The sequence below is a fragment of the Salvelinus alpinus genome, chromosome 35 (assembly GCF_045679555.1).
Source record: "Salvelinus alpinus chromosome 35, SLU_Salpinus.1, whole genome shotgun sequence".
Lineage (NCBI taxonomy): Eukaryota > Metazoa > Chordata > Actinopteri > Salmoniformes > Salmonidae > Salvelinus > Salvelinus alpinus.
Genome location: NC_092120.1, coordinates 4155179 through 4178406, shown reverse-complemented (window position 1 = coordinate 4178406; position 23228 = coordinate 4155179). Strand labels below are relative to the sequence as shown.

The following is a 23228-nucleotide window of genomic DNA, read 5'->3' as shown; positions in this document are numbered from 1 at the left end:
AGAGACAGAGACAGAAATACATAGAGGGAGAGAGACAGAGACAGATATACATAGAGGGAGAGAGACAGATATACATAGAGGGAGAGAGACAGATACACATAGAGCGAAAGAGACAGAGACAGAAATACATAGAGGGAGAGAGACAGTAGTACATTGAGGGGGAGAGACAGAGACAGATATACATAGAGGGAGAGAGACAGAGACAGATATACATAGAGGGAGAGAGACAGAGACAGATATACATAGAGGGAGAGAGACAGAGACAGAAATACATAGAGGGAGAGAGACAGAGACAGAAATACATAGAGGGAGAGAGACAGAGACAGATATACATAGAGGGAGAGAGACAGAGACAGAAATACATAGAGGGAGAGAGACAGAGACAGAAATACATAGAGGGAGAGAGACAGAGACAGATATACATAGAGGGAGAGAGACAGAGACAGAAATACATAGAGGGAGAGAGACAGAGACAGAAATAAATAGAGGGTGAGAGGGAGAAACAGATATACATAGAGGGAAAGAGACAGAGACAGAAATACATAGAGGGAGAGAGACAGAGACAGATATACATAGAGGGAGAGAGACAAAGACAGATATACATAGAGGGAGAGAGACAGAGACAGATATACATAGAGGGAGAGAGACAGAGACAGAAATACATAGAGAGACAGAGACAGAAATACATAGAGGGAGAGAGACAGAGACAGATATACATAGAGGGAGAGAGACAGAGACAGAAATACATAGAGGGAGAGAGACAGAGACAGATATACATAGAGGGAGAGAGACAGAGACAGATATACATAGAGGGAGAGAGACAGAGACAGATATACATAGAGGGAGAGAGACAGAGACAGATATACATTAAGGGGGCGAGACAGAGACAGATATACATAGAGGGAGAGAGACAGATACACATAGAGCGAAAGAGACAGAGACAGAAATACATAGAGGGAAAGAGACAGAGACAGAAATACATAGAGGGAGAGAGACAGAGACAGATATACATAGAGGGAGAGAGACAGAGACAGATATACATAGAGGGAGAGAGACAGAGACAGAAATACATTAAGGGGGAGAGACAGAGACAGATATACATAGAGGGAGAGAGACAGAAATAAATAGAGGGTGAGAGGGAGAAACAGATATACATAGAGGGAAAGAGACAGAGACAGAAATACATAGAGGGAGAGAGACAGAGACAGAAATACATAGAGGGAGAGAGACAGAGACAGAAATACATAGAGGGAGAGAGACAGAGACAGAAATACATAGAGGGAGAGAGACAGAGACAGAAATACATAGAGGGAGAGAGACAGAGACAGATATACATAGAGGGAGAGAGACAGAGACAGATACACATAGAGCGAAAGAGACAGAGACAGAAATACATAGAGGGAAAGAGACAGAGACAGAAATACATAGAGGGAGAGAGACAGAGACAGATATACATAGAGGGAGAGAGACAGAGACAGATATACATAGAGGGAGAGAGACAGAGATACATAGAGGGAGAGACAGATATACTGTACATAGTGGGAGAGAGACAGATATACTGTACATAGAGGGAGAGACAGATATACTGTACATAGAGGGAGAGAGACAGATATACATAGAGGGAGAGATACAGAGACAGATATACATAGAGGGACAGAGACAGAGACAGATACACATAGAGGGAGAAGCAGAGACATAAATACATAGAGGGAGAGAGATAGAGACAGATATACATAGAGGGAGAGACAGATATACATAGAGGGAGAGACAGATATACATAGAGGGAGAGAGACAGAAATAAATAGAGGGTGAGAGGGAGAAACAGATATACATAGAGCGAAAGAGACAGAGACAGAAATACATAGAGGGAGAGAGACAGAGACAGATATACATAGAGGGAGAGAGACAGAGACAGAAATACATAGAGGGAGAGAGACAGAGACAGATATACATAGAGGGAGAGAGACAGATATATATTAGAGGGAGAGAGGCAGAGACAGATATACTGTATATAGAGGGAGAGAGACAGATATACATAGGAGAGAGACAGATATACATAGAGGGAGAGAGACAGATATACATAGAGGGAGAGAGACAGATATACATAGAGGGAGAGAGACAGATATATATTAGAGGGAGAGAGGCAGAGACAGATATACTGTATATAGAGGGAGAGAGAAAGATATACATAGGAGAGAGACAGATATACATAGAGGGAGAGAGACAGATATACATAGAGGGAGAGAGACAGATATACATAGAGGGAGAGAGACAGATATATATTAGAGGGAGAGAGGCAGAGACAGATATACTGTATATAGAGGGAGAGAGACAGATATACATAGGAGAGAGACAGATATACATAGAGGGAGAGAGACAGATATACATAGAGGGACAGAGACAGATATACATAGAGGGAGAGAGACAGATATACATAGGAGAGATACAGATATACATAGAGGGAGAGAGACAGATATACATAGAGGGACAGAGACAGATATACATAGAGGGAGAGAGACAGATATACATAGAGGGAGAGAGACAGATATACATAGAGGGAGAGAGACAGAGACAGATATACATAGAGGGAGAGAGACAGAGACAGAAACACATAGAGGGAGAGAGACAGAGACAGATATACATAGAGGGAGAGAGACAGAGACAGATATACATAGAGGGAGAGAGACAGAGACATATATACATAGAGGGAGAGAGACAGAGACAGATATACATAGAGGGAGAGAGACAGAGACAGAAATACATAGAGGGAGAGAGACAGAGACAGATATACATAGAGGGAGAGAGACAGATATACATAGAGGGAGAGAGACAGATACACATAGAGCGAAAGAGACAGAGACAGAAATACATAGAGGGAGAGAGACAGAGACAGATATACATAGAGGGAGAGAGACAGAGACAGAAATACATAGAGGGAGAGAGACAGAGACAGATATACATAGAGGGAGAGAGACAGATATATATTAGAGGGAGAGAGGCAGAGACAGATATACTGTATATAGAGGGAGAGAGACAGATATACATAGGAGAGAGACAGATATACATAGAGGGAGAGAGACAGATATACATAGAGGGAGAGAGACAGATATACATAGAGGGAGAGAGACAGATATATATTAGAGGGAGAGAGGCAGAGACAGATATACTGTATATAGAGGGAGAGAGACAGATATACATAGGAGAGAGACAGATATACATAGAGGGAGAGAGACAGAGACAGATATACATAGAGGGAGAGAGACAGAGACAGAAATACATAGAGGGAGAGAGACAGAGACAGAAATACATAGAGGGAGAGAGACAGAGACAGATATACATAGAGGGAGAGAGACAGAGACAGAAATACATAGAGGGAGAGAGACAGAGACAGATATACATAGAGGGAGAGAGACAGAGACAGATATACATAGAGGGAGAGAGACAGAGACAGATATACATAGAGGGAGAGAGACAGAGACAGATATACATTAAGGGGGCGAGACAGAGACAGATATACATAGAGGGAGAGAGACAGATACACATAGAGCGAAAGAGACAGAGACAGAAATACATAGAGGGAAAGAGACAGAGACAGAAATACATAGAGGGAGAGAGACAGAGACAGATATACATAGAGGGAGAGAGACAGAGACAGATATACATAGAGGGAGAGAGACAGAGACAGAAATACATTAAGGGGGAGAGACAGAGACAGATATACATAGAGGGAGAGAGACAGAAATAAATAGAGGGTGAGAGGGAGAAACAGATATACATAGAGGGAAAGAGACAGAGACAGAAATACATAGAGGGAGAGAGACAGAGACAGAAATACATAGAGGGAGAGAGACAGAGACAGAAATACATAGAGGGAGAGAGACAGAGACAGAAATACATAGAGGGAGAGAGACAGAGACAGAAATACATAGAGGGAGAGAGACAGAGACAGATATACATAGAGGGAGAGAGACAGAGACAGATACACATAGAGCGAAAGAGACAGAGACAGAAATACATAGAGGGAAAGAGACAGAGACAGAAATACATAGAGGGAGAGAGACAGAGACAGATATACATAGAGGGAGAGAGACAGAGACAGATATACATAGAGGGAGAGAGACAGAGATACATAGAGGGAGAGACAGATATACTGTGCATAGTGGGAGAGAGACAGATATACTGTACATAGAGGGAGAGACAGATATACTGTACATAGAGGGAGAGAGACAGATATACATAGAGGGAGAGATACAGAGACAGATATACATAGAGGGACAGAGACAGAGACAGATACACATAGAGGGAGAAGCAGAGACATAAATACATAGAGGGAGAGAGATAGAGACAGATATACATAGAGGGAGAGACAGATATACATAGAGGGAGAGACAGATATACATAGAGGGAGAGAGACAGAAATAAATAGAGGGTGAGAGGGAGAAACAGATATACATAGAGCGAAAGAGACAGAGACAGAAATACATAGAGGGAGAGAGACAGAGACAGATATACATAGAGGGAGAGAGACAGAGACAGAAATACATAGAGGGAGAGAGACAGAGACAGATATACATAGAGGGAGAGAGACAGATATATATTAGAGGGAGAGAGGCAGAGACAGATATACTGTATATAGAGGGAGAGAGACAGATATACATAGGAGAGAGACAGATATACATAGAGGGAGAGAGACAGATATACATAGAGGGAGAGAGACAGATATACATAGAGGGAGAGAGACAGATATATATTAGAGGGAGAGAGGCAGAGACAGATATACTGTATATAGAGGGAGAGAGACAGATATACATAGGAGAGAGACAGATATACATAGAGGGAGAGAGACAGATATACATAGAGGGAGAGAGACAGATATACATAGAGGGAGAGAGACAGATATATATTAGAGGGAGAGAGGCAGAGACAGATATACTGTATATAGAGGGAGAGAGACAGATATACATAGGAGAGAGACAGATATACATAGAGGGAGAGAGACAGATATACATAGAGGGAGAGAGAGAGATATACATAGAGGGAGAGAGACAGATATACATAGGAGAGAGACAGATATACATAGAGGGAGAGAGACAGATATACATAGAGGGACAGAGACAGATATACATAGAGGGAGAGAGGGAGAGACAGATATACATAGAGGGAGAGAGGGAGAGACAGATATACATAGAGGGAGAGAGACAGAGATACATAGAGGGAGAGAGACAGAGACAGATATACATAGAGGGAGAGAGACAGAGACAGATATACATAGAGGGAGAGACAGAGACAGAAATACATAGAGGGAGAGAGACAGACACAGAAATACATAGAGGGAGAGAGACAGAGACAGATATACATAGAGGGAGAGAGACAGAGACAGATATACATAGAGGGAGAGAGACAGAGACAGAAATACATTAAGGGGGAGAGACAGAGACAGATATACATAGAGGGAGAGAGACAGAAATAAATAGAGGGTGAGAGGGAGAAACAGATATACATAGAGGGAAAGAGACAGAGACAGAAATACATAGAGGGAGAGAGACAGAGACAGAAATACATAGAGGGAGAGAGACAGAGACAGAAATACATAGAGGGAGAGAGACAGAGATACATAGAGGGAGAGAGACAGAGACAGATATACATAGAGGGAGAGAGACAGAGACAGATATACATAGAGGGAGAGAGACAGAGACAGATACACATAGAGCGAAAGAGACAGAGACAGAAATACATAGAGGGAAAGAGACAGAGACAGAAATACATAGAGGGAGAGAGACAGAGACAGATATACATAGAGGGAGAGAGACAGAGACAGATATACATAGAGGGAGAGAGACAGAGATACATAGAGGGAGAGACAGATATACTGTACATAGTGGGAGAGAGACAGATATACTGTACATAGAGGGAGAGACAGATATACTGTACATAGAGGGAGAGAGACAGATATACATAGAGGGAGAGATACAGAGACAGATATACATAGAGGGACAGAGACAGAGATAGATACACATAGAGGGAGAAGCAGAGACATAAATACATAGAGGGAGAGAGATAGAGACAGATATACATAGAGGGAGAGACAGATATACATAGAGGGAGAGACAGATATACATAGAGGGAGAGAGACAGAAATAAATAGAGGGTGAGAGGGAGAAACAGATATACATAGAGCGAAAGAGACAGAGACAGAAATACATAGAGGGAGAGAGACAGAGACAGATATACATAGAGGGAGAGAGACAGAGACAGAAATACATAGAGGGAGAGAGACAGAGACAGATATACATAGAGGGAGAGAGACAGATATATATTAGAGGGAGAGAGGCAGAGACAGATATACTGTATATAGAGGGAGAGAGACAGATATACATAGGAGAGAGACAGATATACATAGAGGGAGAGAGACAGATATACATAGAGGGAGAGAGACAGATATACATAGAGGGAGAGAGACAGATATATATTAGAGGGAGAGAGGCAGAGACAGATATACTGTATATAGAGGGAGAGAGACAGATATACATAGGAGAGAGACAGATATACATAGAGGGAGAGAGACAGATATACATAGAGGGACAGAGACAGATATACATAGAGGGACAGAGACAGATATACATAGAGGGAGAGAGACAGATATACATAGGAGAGAGACAGATATACATAGAGGGAGAGAGACAGATATACATAGAGGGACAGAGACAGATATACATAGAGGGAGAGAGACAGATATACATAGAGGGAGAGAGACAGATATACATAGAGGGAGAGAGACAGAGACAGATATACATAGAGGGAGAGAGACAGAGACAGAAACACATAGAGGGAGAGAGACATAGACAGATATACATAGAGGGAGAGAGACAGAGACAGATATACATAGAGGGAGAGAGACAGAGACAGAAATAAATAGAGGGTGAGAGGGAGAAACAGATATACATAGAGGGAAAGAGACAGAGACAGAAATACATAGAGGGAGAGAGAAAGAGACAGATATACATAGAGGGAGAGAGACAGAGACAGATATACATAGAGGGAGAGAGACAGAGACAGATATACATAGAGGGAGAGAGACAGAGACAGATATACATAGAGGGAGAGAGACAGAGACAGAAATACATAGAGGGAGAGAGACAGAGACAGAAATACATAGAGGGAGAGAGACAGAGACAGATATACATAGAGGGAGAGAGACAGAGACAGAAATACATAGAGGGAGAGAGACAGAGACAGATATACATAGAGGGAGAGAGACAGAGACAGAAATACATAGAGGGAGAGAGACAGAGACAGATACACATAGAGCGAAAGAGACAGAGACAGAAATACATAGAGGGAGAGAGACAGAGACAGAAATACATTGAGGGGGAGAGACAGAGACAGATATACATAGAGGGAGAGAGACAGAAATAAATAGAGGGTGAGAGGGAGAAACAGATATACATAGAGCGAAAGAGACAGAGACAGAAATACATAGAGGGAGAGAGACAGAGACAGATATACATAGAGGGAGAGAGACAGAGACAGATATACATAGAGGGAGAGAGACAGAGACACATAGAGCGAAAGAGACAGAGACAGAAATACATAGAGGGAAAGAGACAGAGACAGAAATACATAGAGGGAGAGAGACAGAGACAGATATACATAGAGGGAGAGAGACAGAGACAGATATACATAGAGGGAGAGAGACAGAGATACATAGAGGGAGAGACAGATATACTGTACATAGTGGGAGAGAGGCAGATATACTGTACATAGAGGGAGAGACAGATATACTGTACATAGAGGGAGAGAGACAGATATACATAGAGGGAGAGATACAGAGACAGATATACATAGAGGGACAGAGACAGAGACAGATACACATAGAGGGAGAAGCAGAGACATAAATACATAGAGGGAGAGAGATAGAGACAGATATACATAGAGGGAGAGACAGATATACATAGAGGGAGAGACAGATATACATAGAGGGAGAGAGACAGATATACTGTACATAGAGGGAGAGACAGATATACTGTACATAGAGGGAGAGACAGATATACATAGAGGGAGAGACAGATATACATAGAGGGAGAGACAGATATACATAGAGGGAGAGAGACAGATATACTGTACATAGAGGGAGAGACAGATATACTGTACATAGAGGGAGAGAGACAGATATACATAGAGGGAGAGATACAGATACAGATATACATAGAGGGAGAGAGACAGATATACATAGAGGGAGAGAGGGAGAGATACATAGAGGGAGAGAGACAGAGACAGATATACATAGAGGGAGAGAGACAGATATACATAGAGGGAGAGACAGATATACATAGAGGGAGAGAGGGAGAGATACATAGAGGAAGAGAGACAGAGACAGATATACATAGAGGGAGAGAGACAGATATACATAGAGGGAGAGAGACAGATATATATTAGAGGGAGAGAGGCAGAGACAGATATACTGTACATAGAGGGAGAGAGACAGATATACATAGAGGGAGAGAGACAGATATACATAGAGGGAGAGAGACAAAGACAGAAATACATAGAGGGAGAGAGACAGATATACATAGAGGGAGATATACAGAGACAGGTATACATAGAGGGAGATATACAGAGACAGATATACATAGAGGGCAAGATACAGAGACAGATATACATAGAGGGAGAGAGACAGAGACAGAAATACATAAAGGGAGAGATACAAAGACAGAAAAACATAGAGGGAGAGAGACAGATATACATAGAGGGAGACATACAGAGACAGATATACATAGAGGGAGAGAGGGAGAGACAGAGATACATAGAGGGAGAGAGATAGAGACAGATATACATAGAGGGAGAGAGACAGAGACAGATATACATAGAGGGCGAGATACAGAGACCAGAATACATAGAGGGAGAGAGGGAGAGACAGAGATACATAGAGGGAGAGAGGGAGAGACAGAGATACATAGAGGGAGAGAGATAGAGACAGATATACATAGAGGGAGAGAGACAGAGACAGATATACATAGAGGGCGAGAGACAGAGACCAGAATACATAGAGGGAGAGAGACAGAGACAGAAATACATAAAGGGAGAGATACAAAGACAGAAAAACATAGAGGGAGAGAGACAGATATACATAGAGGGAGACATACAGAGACAGATATACATCGAGGGAGAGAGGGAGAGACAGATACACATAGAGGGAGAGAGATAGAGACAGATATACATAGAGGGAGAGAGACAGATATACATAGAGGGAGAGAGACAGATATACATAGAGGGAGAGAGACAGAGACAGAAATACATAAAGGGAGAGATACAAAGACAGAAATACATAGAGGGAGAGATACAGAGACAGATATACATAGAGGGAGAGAGACAGAGACAGATATACATAAAGGGAGAGACACAAAGACAGAAATACATAGAGGGCGAGAGACAGAGACAGATATACATAGAGGGAGAGATACAGAGACAGATATACATAGAGGGAGAGAGGGAGAGACAGATACACATAGAGGGAGAGAGGGAGAGACAGAAATACATAGAGGGAGAGAGACAGAGACAGATATACATAGAGGGAGAGAAACAGAGACAGATATACATAGAGGGAGAGAGACAGAGACAGATATACATAGAGGGAGAGAGACAGAGACAGATATACATAGAGGGAGACATACAGAGACAGATATACATAGAGGGAGACATACAGAGACAGATACACATAGAGGGAGAGACAGAAATACATAGAGGGAGAGAGACAGATATACATAGAGGGAGAGAGACAGATATACATAGAGGGAGAGAGACAGATATACATAGAGGGAGAGAGACAGATATACATAGAGGGAGAGAGACAGATATACATAGAGGGAGAGAGACAGATATATATTAGAGGGAGAGAGGCAGAGACAGATATACTGTATATAGAGGGAGAGAGACAGATATACATAGGAGAGAGACAGATATACATAGAGGGAGAGAGACAGATATACATAGAGGGAGAGAGAAAGATATACATAGAGGGAGAGAGGGAGAGACAGATATACATAGAGGGAGAGAGGGAGAGACAGAGATACATAGAGGGAGAGATACAGAGACAGATATACATAGAGGGAGAGAGACAGATATACATAGAGGGAGAGAGACAGATATACATAGAGGGAGAGAGGGAGAGACAGAGATACATAGAGGGAGAGATACAGAGACAGATATACATAGAGGGAGAGAGACAGAGACAGATATACATAGAGGGAGAGAGACAGAGACAGATACACATAGAGCGAAAGAGACAGAGACAGAAATACATAGAGGGAGAGAGACAGAGACAGAAATACATTGAGGGGGAGAGACAGAGACAGATATACATAGAGGGAGAGAGACAGATATACATAGAGGGAGAGAGACAGAGACAGATATACATACAGGGAGAGACAGATATACATAGAGGGAGAGAGACAGAGACAGATATACATAGAGGGAGAGAGACAGAGACAGATATACATAAAGGGAGAGAGACAGAGACAGATATACATAGAGGGAGAGAGGGAGAGACAGATATACTGTACATAGAGGGAGAGAGACAGATATACTGTACATAGAGGGAGAGACATATATACTGTACATAGAGGGAGAGAGACAGATATACATAGAGGGAGAGATATAGAGACAGATATACATAGAGGGACAGAGACATCGACAGATACACATAGAGGGAGAAGCAGAGACAGAAATACATAGAGGGAGAGAGATAGAGATACATAGAGGGAGAGAGACAGAGACAGAAATACATAAAGGGAGAGATACAAAGACAGAAAAACATAGAGGGAGAGAGACAGATATACATAGAGGGAGACATACAGAGACAGATATACATAGAGGGAGAGAGGGAGAGACAGAGATACATAGAGGGAGAGAGATAGAGACAGATATACATAGAGGGAGAGAGACAGAGACAGATATACATAGAGGGCGAGATACAGAGACCAGAATACATAGAGGGAGAGAGACAGAGACAGATATACATAGAGGGAGAGAGGGAGAGACAGAGATACATAGAGGGAGAGAGATAGAGACAGATATACATAGAGGGAGAGAGACAGAGACAGATATACATAGAGGGCGAGAGACAGAGACCAGAATACATAGAGGGAGAGAGACAGAGACAGAAATACATAAAGGGAGAGATACAAAGACAGAAAAACATAGAGGGAGAGAGACAGATATACATAGAGGGAGACATACAGAGACAGATATACATAGAGGGAGAGAGGGAGAGACAGATACACATAGAGGGAGAGAGATAGAGACAGATATACATAGAGGGAGAGAGACAGATATACATAGAGGGAGAGAGACAGATATACATAGAGGGAGAGAGACAGAGACAGAAATACATAAAGGGAGAGATACAAAGACAGAAATACATAGAGGGAGAGATACAGAGACAGATATACATAGAGGGAGAGAGACAGAGACAGATATACATAAAGGGAGAGACACAAAGACAGAAATACATAGAGGGCGAGAGACAGAGACAGATATACATAGAGGGAGAGATACAGAGACAGATATACATAGAGGGAGAGAGGGAGAGACAGATACACATAGAGGGAGAGAGGGAGAGACAGAAATACATAGAGGGAGAGAGACAGAGACAGATATACATAGAGGGAGAGAAACAGAGACAGATATACATAGAGGGAGAGAGACAGAGACAGATATACATAGAGGGAGAGAGACAGAGACAGATATACATAGAGGGAGACATACAGAGACAGATATACATAGAGGGAGACATACAGAGACAGATACACATAGAGGGAGAGACAGAAATACATAGAGGGAGAGAGACAGAGACAGATATACATAGAGGGCGAGAGACAGAGACCAGAATACATAGAGGGAGAGAGACAGAGACAGAAATACATAAAGGGAGAGATACAAAGACAGAAAAACATAGAGGGAGAGAGACAGATATACATAGAGGGAGACATACAGAGACAGATATACATAGAGGGAGAGAGGGAGAGACAGATACACATAGAGGGAGAGAGATAGAGACAGATATACATAGAGGGAGAGAGACAGATATACATAGAGGGAGAGAGACAGATATACATAGAGGGAGAGAGACAGAGACAGAAATACATAAAGGGAGAGATACAAAGACAGAAATACATAGAGGGAGAGATACAGAGACAGATATACATAGAGGGAGAGAGACAGAGACAGATATACATAAAGGGAGAGACACAAAGACAGAAATACATAGAGGGCGAGAGACAGAGACAGATATACATAGAGGGAGAGATACAGAGACAGATATACATAGAGGGAGAGAGGGAGAGACAGATACACATAGAGGGAGAGAGGGAGAGACAGAAATACATAGAGGGAGAGAGACAGAGACAGATATACATAGAGGGAGAGAAACAGAGACAGATATACATAGAGGGAGAGAGATAGAGACAGATATACATAGAGGGAGAGAGACAGAGACAGATATACATAGAGGGCGAGATACAGAGACCAGAATACATAGAGGGAGAGAGACAGAGACAGATATACATAGAGGGAGAGAGGGAGAGACAGAGATACATAGAGGGAGAGAGATAGAGACAGATATACATAGAGGGAGAGAGACAGAGACAGATATACATAGAGGGCGAGAGACAGAGACCAGAATACATAGAGGGAGAGAGACAGAGACAGAAATACATAAAGGGAGAGATACAAAGACAGAAAAACATAGAGGGAGAGAGACAGATATACATAGAGGGAGACATACAGAGACAGATATACATAGAGGGAGAGAGGGAGAGACAGATACACATAGAGGGAGAGAGATAGAGACAGATATACATAGAGGGAGAGAGACAGATATACATAGAGGGAGAGAGACAGATATACATAGAGGGAGAGAGACAGAGACAGAAATACATAAAGGGAGAGATACAAAGACAGAAATACATAGAGGGAGAGATACAGAGACAGATATACATAGAGGGAGAGAGACAGAGACAGATATACATAAAGGGAGAGACACAAAGACAGAAATACATAGAGGGCGAGAGACAGAGACAGATATACATAGAGGGAGAGATACAGAGACAGATATACATAGAGGGAGAGAGGGAGAGACAGATACACATAGAGGGAGAGAGGGAGAGACAGAAATACATAGAGGGAGAGAGACAGAGACAGATATACATAGAGGGAGAGAAACAGAGACAGATATACATAGAGGGAGAGAGACAGAGACAGATATACATAGAGGGAGAGAGACAGAGACAGATATACATAGAGGGAGACATACAGAGACAGATATACATAGAGGGAGACATACAGAGACAGATACACATAGAGGGAGAGACAGAAATACATAGAGGGAGAGAGACAGATATACATAGAGGGAGAGAGACAGATATACATAGAGGGAGAGAGACAGATATACATAGAGGGAGAGAGACAGATATACATAGAGGGAGAGAGACAGATATACATAGAGGGAGAGAGACAGATATATATTAGAGGGAGAGAGGCAGAGACAGATATACTGTATATAGAGGGAGAGAGACAGATATACATAGGAGAGAGACAGATATACATAGAGGGAGAGAGACAGATATACATAGAGGGAGAGAGAAAGATATACATAGAGGGAGAGAGGGAGAGACAGATATACATAGAGGGAGAGAGGGAGAGACAGAGATACATAGAGGGAGAGATACAGAGACAGATATACATAGAGGGAGAGAGACAGATATACATAGAGGGAGAGAGACAGATATACATAGAGGGAGAGAGGGAGAGACAGAGATACATAGAGGGAGAGATACAGAGACAGATATACATAGAGGGAGAGAGACAGAGACAGATATACATAGAGGGAGAGAGACAGAGACAGATACACATAGAGCGAAAGAGACAGAGACAGAAATACATAGAGGGAGAGAGACAGAGACAGAAATACATTGAGGGGGAGAGACAGAGACAGATATACATAGAGGGAGAGAGACAGATATACATAGAGGGAGAGAGACAGAGACAGATATACATACAGGGAGAGACAGATATACATAGAGGGAGAGAGACAGAGACAGATATACATAGAGGGAGAGAGACAGAGACAGATATACATAAAGGGAGAGAGACAGAGACAGATATACATAGAGGGAGAGAGGGAGAGACAGATATACTGTACATAGAGGGAGAGAGACAGATATACATAGAGGGAGAGATACAGAGACAGATATACATAGAGGGACAGAGACATCGACAGATACACATAGAGGGAGAAGCAGAGACAGAAATACATAGAGGGAGAGAGATAGAGATACATAGAGGGAGAGAGACAGATATACATAGAGGGAGAGAGACAGATATACATAGTGGGAGAGATACAGATACAGATATACATAGAGGGAGAGAGACAGATATACATAGAGGGAGAGAGGGAGAGACAGATATACATAGAGGGAGAGAGACAGAGACAGAAATACTGTACATAGAGGGAGAGACAGATATACATAGAGGGAGAGATACAGATACAGATATACATAGAGGGAGAGAGACAGATATACATAGAGGGAGAGAGGGAGAGACAGATATACATAGAGGGAGAGAGGGAGAGACACATAGAGGGAGAGAGACAGATATATATTAGAGGGAGAGAGGCAGAGACAGATATACTGTACATAGAGGGAGAGAGACAGATATACATAGAGGGAGAGAGACAGATATACATAGAGGAAGAGAGACAGAGACAGATATACATAGAGGGAGAGAGACAGATATACATAGAGGGAGAGAGACAGAGACAGATATACATAGAGGGAGAGAGACAGATATACATAGAGGGAGAGAGACAGATATATATTAGAGGGAGAGAGACAGATATACATAGAGGAAGAGAGACAGAGACAGATATACATAGAGGGAGAGAGACAGATATACATAGAGGGAGAGAGACAGAGACAGATATACATAGAGGGAGAGAGACAGATATACATAGAGGGAGAGAGGGAGAGACAGATATACATAGAGGGAGAGAGGGAGAGATACATAGAGGGAGAGAGACAGATATATATTAGAGGGAGAGAGGCAGAGACAGATATACTGTACATAGAGGGAGAGAGACAGATATACATAGAGGGAGAGAGACAGATATACATAGAGGAAGAGAGACAGAGACAGATATACATAGAGGGAGAGAGACAGATATACATAGAGGGAGAGAGACAGATATACATAGAGGGAGAGAGACAGATATACATAGAGGGAGAGAGACAGATATACATAGAGGGAGAGAGGGAGAGACAGATATACATAGAGGGAGAGAGGGAGAGACAGATACACATAGAGGGAGAGACAGAGATACATAGAGGGAGAGATACAGAGACAGATATACATAGAGGGAGAGAGACAGAGACAGATATACATAGAGGGAGAGAGACAGATACAGATATACATAGAGGGAGAGAGACAGATATACATAGAGGGAGAGAGGGAGAGATACATAGAGGGAGAGAGACAGAGACAGATATACATAGAGGGAGAGAGACAGATATACATAGAGGGAGAGAGGGAGAGACAGATATACATAGAGGGAGAGAGGGAGAGATACATAGAGGAAGAGAGACAGAGACAGATATACATAGAGGGAGAGAGACAGATATACATAGAGGGAGAGAGACAGATATATATTAGAGGGAGAGAGGGATAGATACATAGAGGGAGAGAGACAGAGACAGAAATACATAGAGGAAGAGAGACAGAGACAGATATACTGTACATAGAGGGAGAGAGACAGATATACATAGAGGGAGAGAGACAGATATACATAGAGGGAGAGAGACAGAGACAGAAATACATAGAGGGAGAGAGACAGAGACAGAAATACATAGAGGGAGAGAGACAGATATACATAGAGGGAGAGAGACAGATATATATTAGAGGGAGAGATACAAAGACAGAAATACATAGAGGGAGAAGCAGAGACAGAAATACATAGAGGGAGATATACAGAGACAGATACAAATAGAGGGCAAGATACAGAGACAGATATACATAGAGGGAGAGAGACAGAGACAGAAATACATAAAGGGAGAGATACAAAGACAGAAAAACATAGAGGGAGAGAGACAGATATACATAGAGGGAGACATACAGAGACAGATATACATAGAGGGAGAGAGGGAGAGACAGAGATACATAGAGGGAGAGAGATAGAGACAGATATACATAGAGGGAGAGAGACAGAGACAGATATACATAGAGGGAGATATACAGAGACAGATATACATAGAGGGCGAGAGACAGAGACCAGAATACATAGAGGGAGAGAGACAGAGACAGAAATACATAAAGGGAGAGATACAAAGACAGAAAAACATAGAGGGAGAGAGACAGATATACATAGAGGGAGACATACAGAGACAGATATACATAGAGGGAGAGAGGGAGAGACAGATACACATAGAGGGAGAGAGATAGAGACAGATATACATAGAGGGAGAGAGACAGATATACATAGAGGGAGAGAGACAGATATACATAGAGGGAGAGAGACAGAGACAGATATACATAAAGGGAGAGACACAAAGACAGAAATACATAGAGGGCGAGAGACAGAGACAGATATACATAGAGGGAGAGATACAGAGACAGATATACATAGAGGGAGAGAGGGAGAGACAGATACACATAGAGGGAGAGAGGGAGAGACAGAAATACATAGAGGGAGAGAGACAGAGACAGATATACATAGAGGGAGAGACAGATATACATAGAGGGAGAGAGACAGATATACATAGAGGGAGAGAGACAGAGACAGATATACATAGAGGGAGACATACAGAGACAGATACACATAGAGGGAGAGACAGAAATACATAGAGGGAGAGAGACAGAGACAGATATACATAGAGGGAGAGAGACAGAGACAGATATACATAGAGGGAGAGAGACAGAGACAGATATACATAGAGGGAGAGAGACAGAGACAGATATACATAGAGGGAGAGAGACAGAGACAGATATACATAGAGGGAGAGAGACAGAGACAGATATACATAGAGGGAGAGAGGGAGAGACAGATATACTGTACATAGAGGGAGAGAGACAGATATACTGTACATAGAGGGAGAGACAGATATACTGTACATAGAGGGAGAGAGACAGATATACATAGAGGGAGAGATACAGCGACAGATATACATAGAGGGACAGAGACAGAGACAGATACACATAGAGGGAGAAGCAGAGACAGAAATACATAGAGGGAGAGAGATAGAGACAGATATACATAGAGGGAGAGAGACAGAGATACATAGAGGGAGAGACAGATATACTGTACATAGAGGGAGAGAGACAGATATACTGTACATAGAGGGAGAGACAGATATACTGTACATAGAGGGAGAGAGACAGATATACATAGAGGGAGAGATACAGAGACAGATATACATAGAGGGAGAGAGACAGAGACAGATATACATAGAGGGAGAGAGACAGATATACATAGAGGGAGAGAGGGAGAGACAGATATACATAGAGGGAGAGAGGGGGAGATACATAGAGGGAGAGAGACAGAGACAGATATACATAGAGGGAGAGATAGAGAGACAGATATACATAGAGGGAGACATACAGAGACAGATATACATAGAGGGAGAGAGGGAGAGACAGAAATACATAGAGGGAGAGAGACAGAGAGAGAGATACATAGAGGGAGAGAGACAGATATACATAGAGGGAGAGAGGGAGAGACAGATATGCATAGAGGGAGAGAGGGAGAGATACATAGAGGAAGAGAGACAGAGACAGATATACATAGAGGGAGAGATAGAGAGACAGATATACATAGAGGGAGAGATACAGATATACATAGAGGGAGAGAGGGAGAGACAGATATACATAGAGGGAGAGAGGGAGAGATACATAGAGGAAGAGAGACAGAGACAGATATACATAGAGGGAGAGAGACAGAGACAGATATACATAGAGGGAGAGAGACAGAGAGAGAGATACATAGAGGGAGAGAGACAGATATACATAGAGGGAGAGAGGGAGAGACAGATATACATAGAGGGAGAGAGGGAGAGATACATAGAGGAAGAGAGACAGAGACAGATATACATAGAGGGAGAGATAGAGAGACAGATATACATAGAGGGAGACATACAGAGACAGATATACATAGAGGGAGAGAGGGAGAGACAGAAATACATAGAGGGAGAGAGACAGAGAGAGAGATACATAGAGGGAGAGAGACAGATATACATAGAGGGAGAGAGGGAGAGACAGATATGCATAGAGGGAGAGAGGGAGAGATACATAGAGGAAGAGAGACAGAGACAGATATACATAGAGGGAGAGATAGAGAGACAGATATACATAGAGGGAGAGATACAGAAATACATAGAGGGAGAGAGGGAGAGACAGATATACATAGAGGGAGAGAGGGAGAGATACATAGAGGAAGAGAGACAGAGACAGATATACATAGAGGGAGAGAGACAGAGACAGATATACATAGAGGGAGAGAGACAGAGAGAGAGATACATAGAGGGAGAGAGACAGAGACAGATATACATAGAGGGAGAGATACAGAGATACATAGAGGGAGAGAGACAGAGACAGATATACATAGAGGGAGAGATACAGAGACAGATATACATAGAGGGAGAGAGACAGAGACAGATATACATAGAGGGAGAGAGACAGAGACAGATATACATAGAGGGAGAGACAGATATACTGTACATAGAGGGAGAGAGACAGATAAACATAGAGGGAGAGAGGGAGAGACAGATATACATAGAGGGAGAGAGACAGAGACAGATATACATAATGGGAGAGAGACAGAGACAGATATACATAGAGGGAGAGATACAGAGACAGATATAGATAGAGGGAGAGATACAGAGACAGATATACATAGAGGGAGAGAGAAAAAGACAGAAATACATAGAGGGAGAGAGACAGATATACATAGAGGGAGAGAGACAGAGAGACAGAGATACATAGAGGGAGAGAGAAAGAGACAGATATACATAGAGGGAGAGAGACAGAGATACATAGAGGGAGAGAGACAGAGACAGATATACATAGAGGGAGAGAGACAGAGATAGATACACATAGAGGTAGAGAGACAGAGACAGATATACATAGAGGGAGAGAGACAGAGATAGATACACATAGAGGTAGAGAGACAGATATACATAGAGGGAGAGAGAAAGGGACAGAGATACATAGAGGGAGAGAGACAGAGACAGAAATACATAGAGGGAGAGAGACAGAGACAGAGATACATAGAGGGAGAGATACAGAGATACATAGAGGGAGAGATACAGAGATACATAGAGGGAGAGAGACAGAGACAGATATACATAGAGGGAGAGAGAAAGAGACAGAGATACATAGAGGGAGAGAGACAGAGATACATAGAGGGAGAGATACAGAGACAGAAATACATAGAGGGAGAGAGACAGAGACAGAGATAAAGAGAGGGAGAGAGACAGAGATACATAGAGGGAGAGAGACAGAGACAGAGATAAAGAGAGGGAGAGAGACAGAGATACATAGAGGGAGAGAGACAGAGACAGAAATACATAGAGGGAGAGAGAAAGAGACAGAGATACATAGAGGGAGAGAGACAGAGATACATAGAGGGAGAGATACAGAGATACATAGAGGGAGAGAGAAAGAGACAGAGATAAAGAGAGGGAGAGAGACAGAGACAGAGATAAAGAGAGGGAGAGAGACAGAGACAGAGATAAAGAGAGGGAGAGAGACAGAGACAGAAATAAATAGAGGGAGAGAGACAGAGACAGATATACATAGAGGGAGAGAGACAGAGACAGAGAGACAGAGACAGAGAGAGAAGCAGTGTTGTGGGTGACATCTAGAGCAATCCGCTGCTCTAAAGTACATTGTGTGAATCAGAAATAAAAGATTCAACCCTGAACACAGAGATGCAGCAGCATTTCTCACATTGTTACATGTGCTGTCAGACTGCCCTGTTACATGTGCTGTCAGACTGCCCTGTTACATGTGCTGTCAGACTGCCCTGTTACATGTGCTGTCAGACTGCCCTGTTACATGTGCTGTCAGACTGCCCTGTTACATGTGCTGTCAGACTGCCCTGTTACATGTGCTGTCAGACTGCCCTGTTACATGTGCTGTCAGACTGCCCTGTTACATGTGCTGTCAGACTGCCCTGTTACATGTGCTGTCAGACTGCCCTGTTACATGTGCTGTCAGACTGCCCTGTTACATGTGCTGTCAGACTGCCCTGTTACATGTGCTGTCAGACTGCCCTGTTACATGTGCTGTCAGACTGCCCTGTTACATGTGCTGTCAGACTGCCCTGTTACATGTGCTGTCAGACTGCCCTGTTACATGTGCTGTCAGACTGCCCTGTTACATGTGCTGTCAGACTGCCCTGTTACATGTGCTGTCAGACTGCCCTGTTACATGTGCTGTCAGACTGCCCTGTTACATGTGCTGTCAGACTGCCCTGTTACATGTGCTGTCAGACTGCCCTGTTACATGTGCTGTCAGACTGCCCTGACTGTGTCCAGGTTTGGTTCTGTGTACTATGCCGTTCAAAGAGTTGGAAAATCTTATCAGTGACATGAATGGGGAGTGAACCATGTTGGTCTACAGAAGACCACTTCAGGGCTCTCAGCCACTGCTGCTGTAACTACCATCGTAATAGTACAGTATATATACTGTAAATACTACAATTATTGAAATGTGGGACCATTTGTTGAATCCATATATTTTAGTGTCTATGACTGCCATGTGGGTATTATTAAAAGTAGGAGAACTAGGAGAATGCAGGTCACCTTTGTTGCAGTAATACTCCATGTCCTCACAGCTCATGTTCTCTGACTCAAACTCTGCTGAGAAGTTCTCCTCTGTGGAGAACTCATCTTTGGCCATGAGCTCGTTCTCCTCCGACACACACTCCTCCTCTTCCCCCAGGGCGCCATCCTCTAGGGGACCTGGACACACACACACACACACACACACACACACACACACACACACACACACACACACACACACACACACACACACACACACACACACACACACACACACACACACACACACACACACACACACACACACACACACACACACACACACACACACACACACACACACACACACACACACACACACACACACACACACACACACACACACACACACACACACACACACACACACACACACACACACACACACACACACACACACACACACACACACACACACACACACACACACACACACAGTTATTTGACATATACTGTTTAGACATACTGTATCAGACAAAATCAGACAAAACTGAATGTTGTTTGCCAATTAAACACATAACTACTTCATCTAAACTAGGCATTGAAGAAGTGCATTGTGGATGTTTTGCACCTGAAAGCAACCTGACTTGTAAAATAAATTACAGGTACCGACTGAACCAACCCTCTGAGAGAGAGAAAGGAAAAAAAGTTCCTCTGTGACTTTTCACTCGAGCATCAGCATGGGAGGTCTAAAGAAAATGATTTTATTAATTTGTTAGCCTTATCAGAAGGTACAATGTTGATTTCCCATTTACAATTCCTGCCCCCAGGTAATACACCAGAGCAATCGTAAAGGAGACATTTTTCTGTGTGATTAATTTCCCCTCTGTGTAATATTATTTCTTTAAATCTAAATGATTTCAGAGTTTTCGCTTGTAGCTGTACATCTCTTCTGGTATTTGCATATTACCATTTTGCTTCAATAAATTGGTGCTGATGGAATTACAGTACTGCAGCCTGATTTGTATTAGTTCAGAAAACATTTCCCCTTGCATCTGAATGCTATTAAAATAATACATTTTACGCAGCTCTCCTCCTCCTGCAAAAATATCTCTAATGTCCCCAGGAAATTAGCATAGCAAAAAATGCCTGAATTTATTAACTTTAAGGTTAGTTTGCATTTGAAAAATACACTTTTGCCAGTCCTGCTGAAACCTGCATCCTTATCCTAACTTCTTTTCTCTCCCCTTAAACTGAGAATGAATAATCATATCAAACGTGGTGTTGTCAGCGGCTGGTAGATACAAACGTTCATCTCTTTCAGTCTGTCACACTTGAGCTACACTGCAGCCTCTCTATCAGGTGCCATATTGGAGGCTCTGACAGACAGATAGCTACATACGTACACTACCCTGATATCCTCTCAGCACCTTCCTATGTGTTTGTGCCATTGTAGCAGGGACTAGATCCCCACAGCTTGTAATAAAGCAATCATTTGGTTAAAAAAAACTGGTGTGCCACTCCTGTTTCTCTTTCTTCCCGCGCGGAGCTTCATAAAAGACCCCCTGATCTCCACAAACTGCTTGCTCTTTTCATTAGGCTTCTAAATGACTCCTTTGTAGCAGGCTACATCTGCAGGAGCCCTGGACATGAAACGAATTAGCACACACATCTCTAATAGACACACAGAGAGACAGAGAGAGAGAGAGAGATAGAGAGAGACAGAGAGAGAGAGAGAGAGAGAGAGACAGAGAGAGATAGATAGAGCGAGAGAGAGAGAGAGAGAGAGAGAGAGAGAGACAGAGAGAGAGAGACAGAGAGAGATAGAGAGAGAGAGAGAGAGAGAGAGAGAGAGAGAGAGAGAGAGAGAGAGAGAGAGGCTGTAAATTAGGATACAGTTTTATAATCTTGTCTGATGTCTTCTACTGACTCCACCAGGAGTGAAGGAGAGTGAAGCATGGAGTCAATGAGTCTTCTCCGCCATCGCTTCAGATGATATTGAGAGATTCATATCTCCACTATCAAGGGGAGATTGCATGACTGGAGTTAAACCCGTCTGCCTAGGCAATTGAGGACGGTGCGACAGAAGAGGAAAATACCTCTCTTTTCACTGTCTGTATCCGTTTACATTCATTACACAGCTGAAAAGGGGATGTGTGTGTACAACTAAAAGATTCTACCTCATTGCAGGGTAAATTAAACACCACTATTTGGCCTTACAAAATACATCTGTAGTTCAATAACACGAGATGAGAGATTGTCATGGCCAATGAGAACAGAGATGGGAAAGATTAGATAAGATGTAGTGTGCTATAATGGTTCTCTTGTGTTCTCTACTCTAGCAACACAAGTTGTGATGACCAAATAAACTCAAAAATATTACCAAGACAGATGCTTCATGAAACACCAGTGTTTTTGCAT

General features: G+C 42.6%; 1 protein-coding gene across 2 annotated transcripts in view; it reads right to left on the bottom strand.

The window, feature by feature from the left end:
- Positions 1-21004, bottom strand: part of LOC139564307 (zinc finger protein ZFPM2-like) — a 140203-nt gene extending 119199 nt beyond the window's left edge. For both annotated transcript variants that reach the window (XM_071383721.1, XM_071383722.1), the window contains exon 1: positions 20847-21004. In XM_071383721.1, coding sequence (XP_071239822.1) covers positions 20847-20943 — 97 coding nt within the window. In that variant the 5' untranslated portion in view covers positions 20944-21004. The remainder of the gene's footprint in view (positions 1-20846) is intronic.
- Between the last annotated feature and the right edge of the window lie 2224 nt (positions 21005-23228).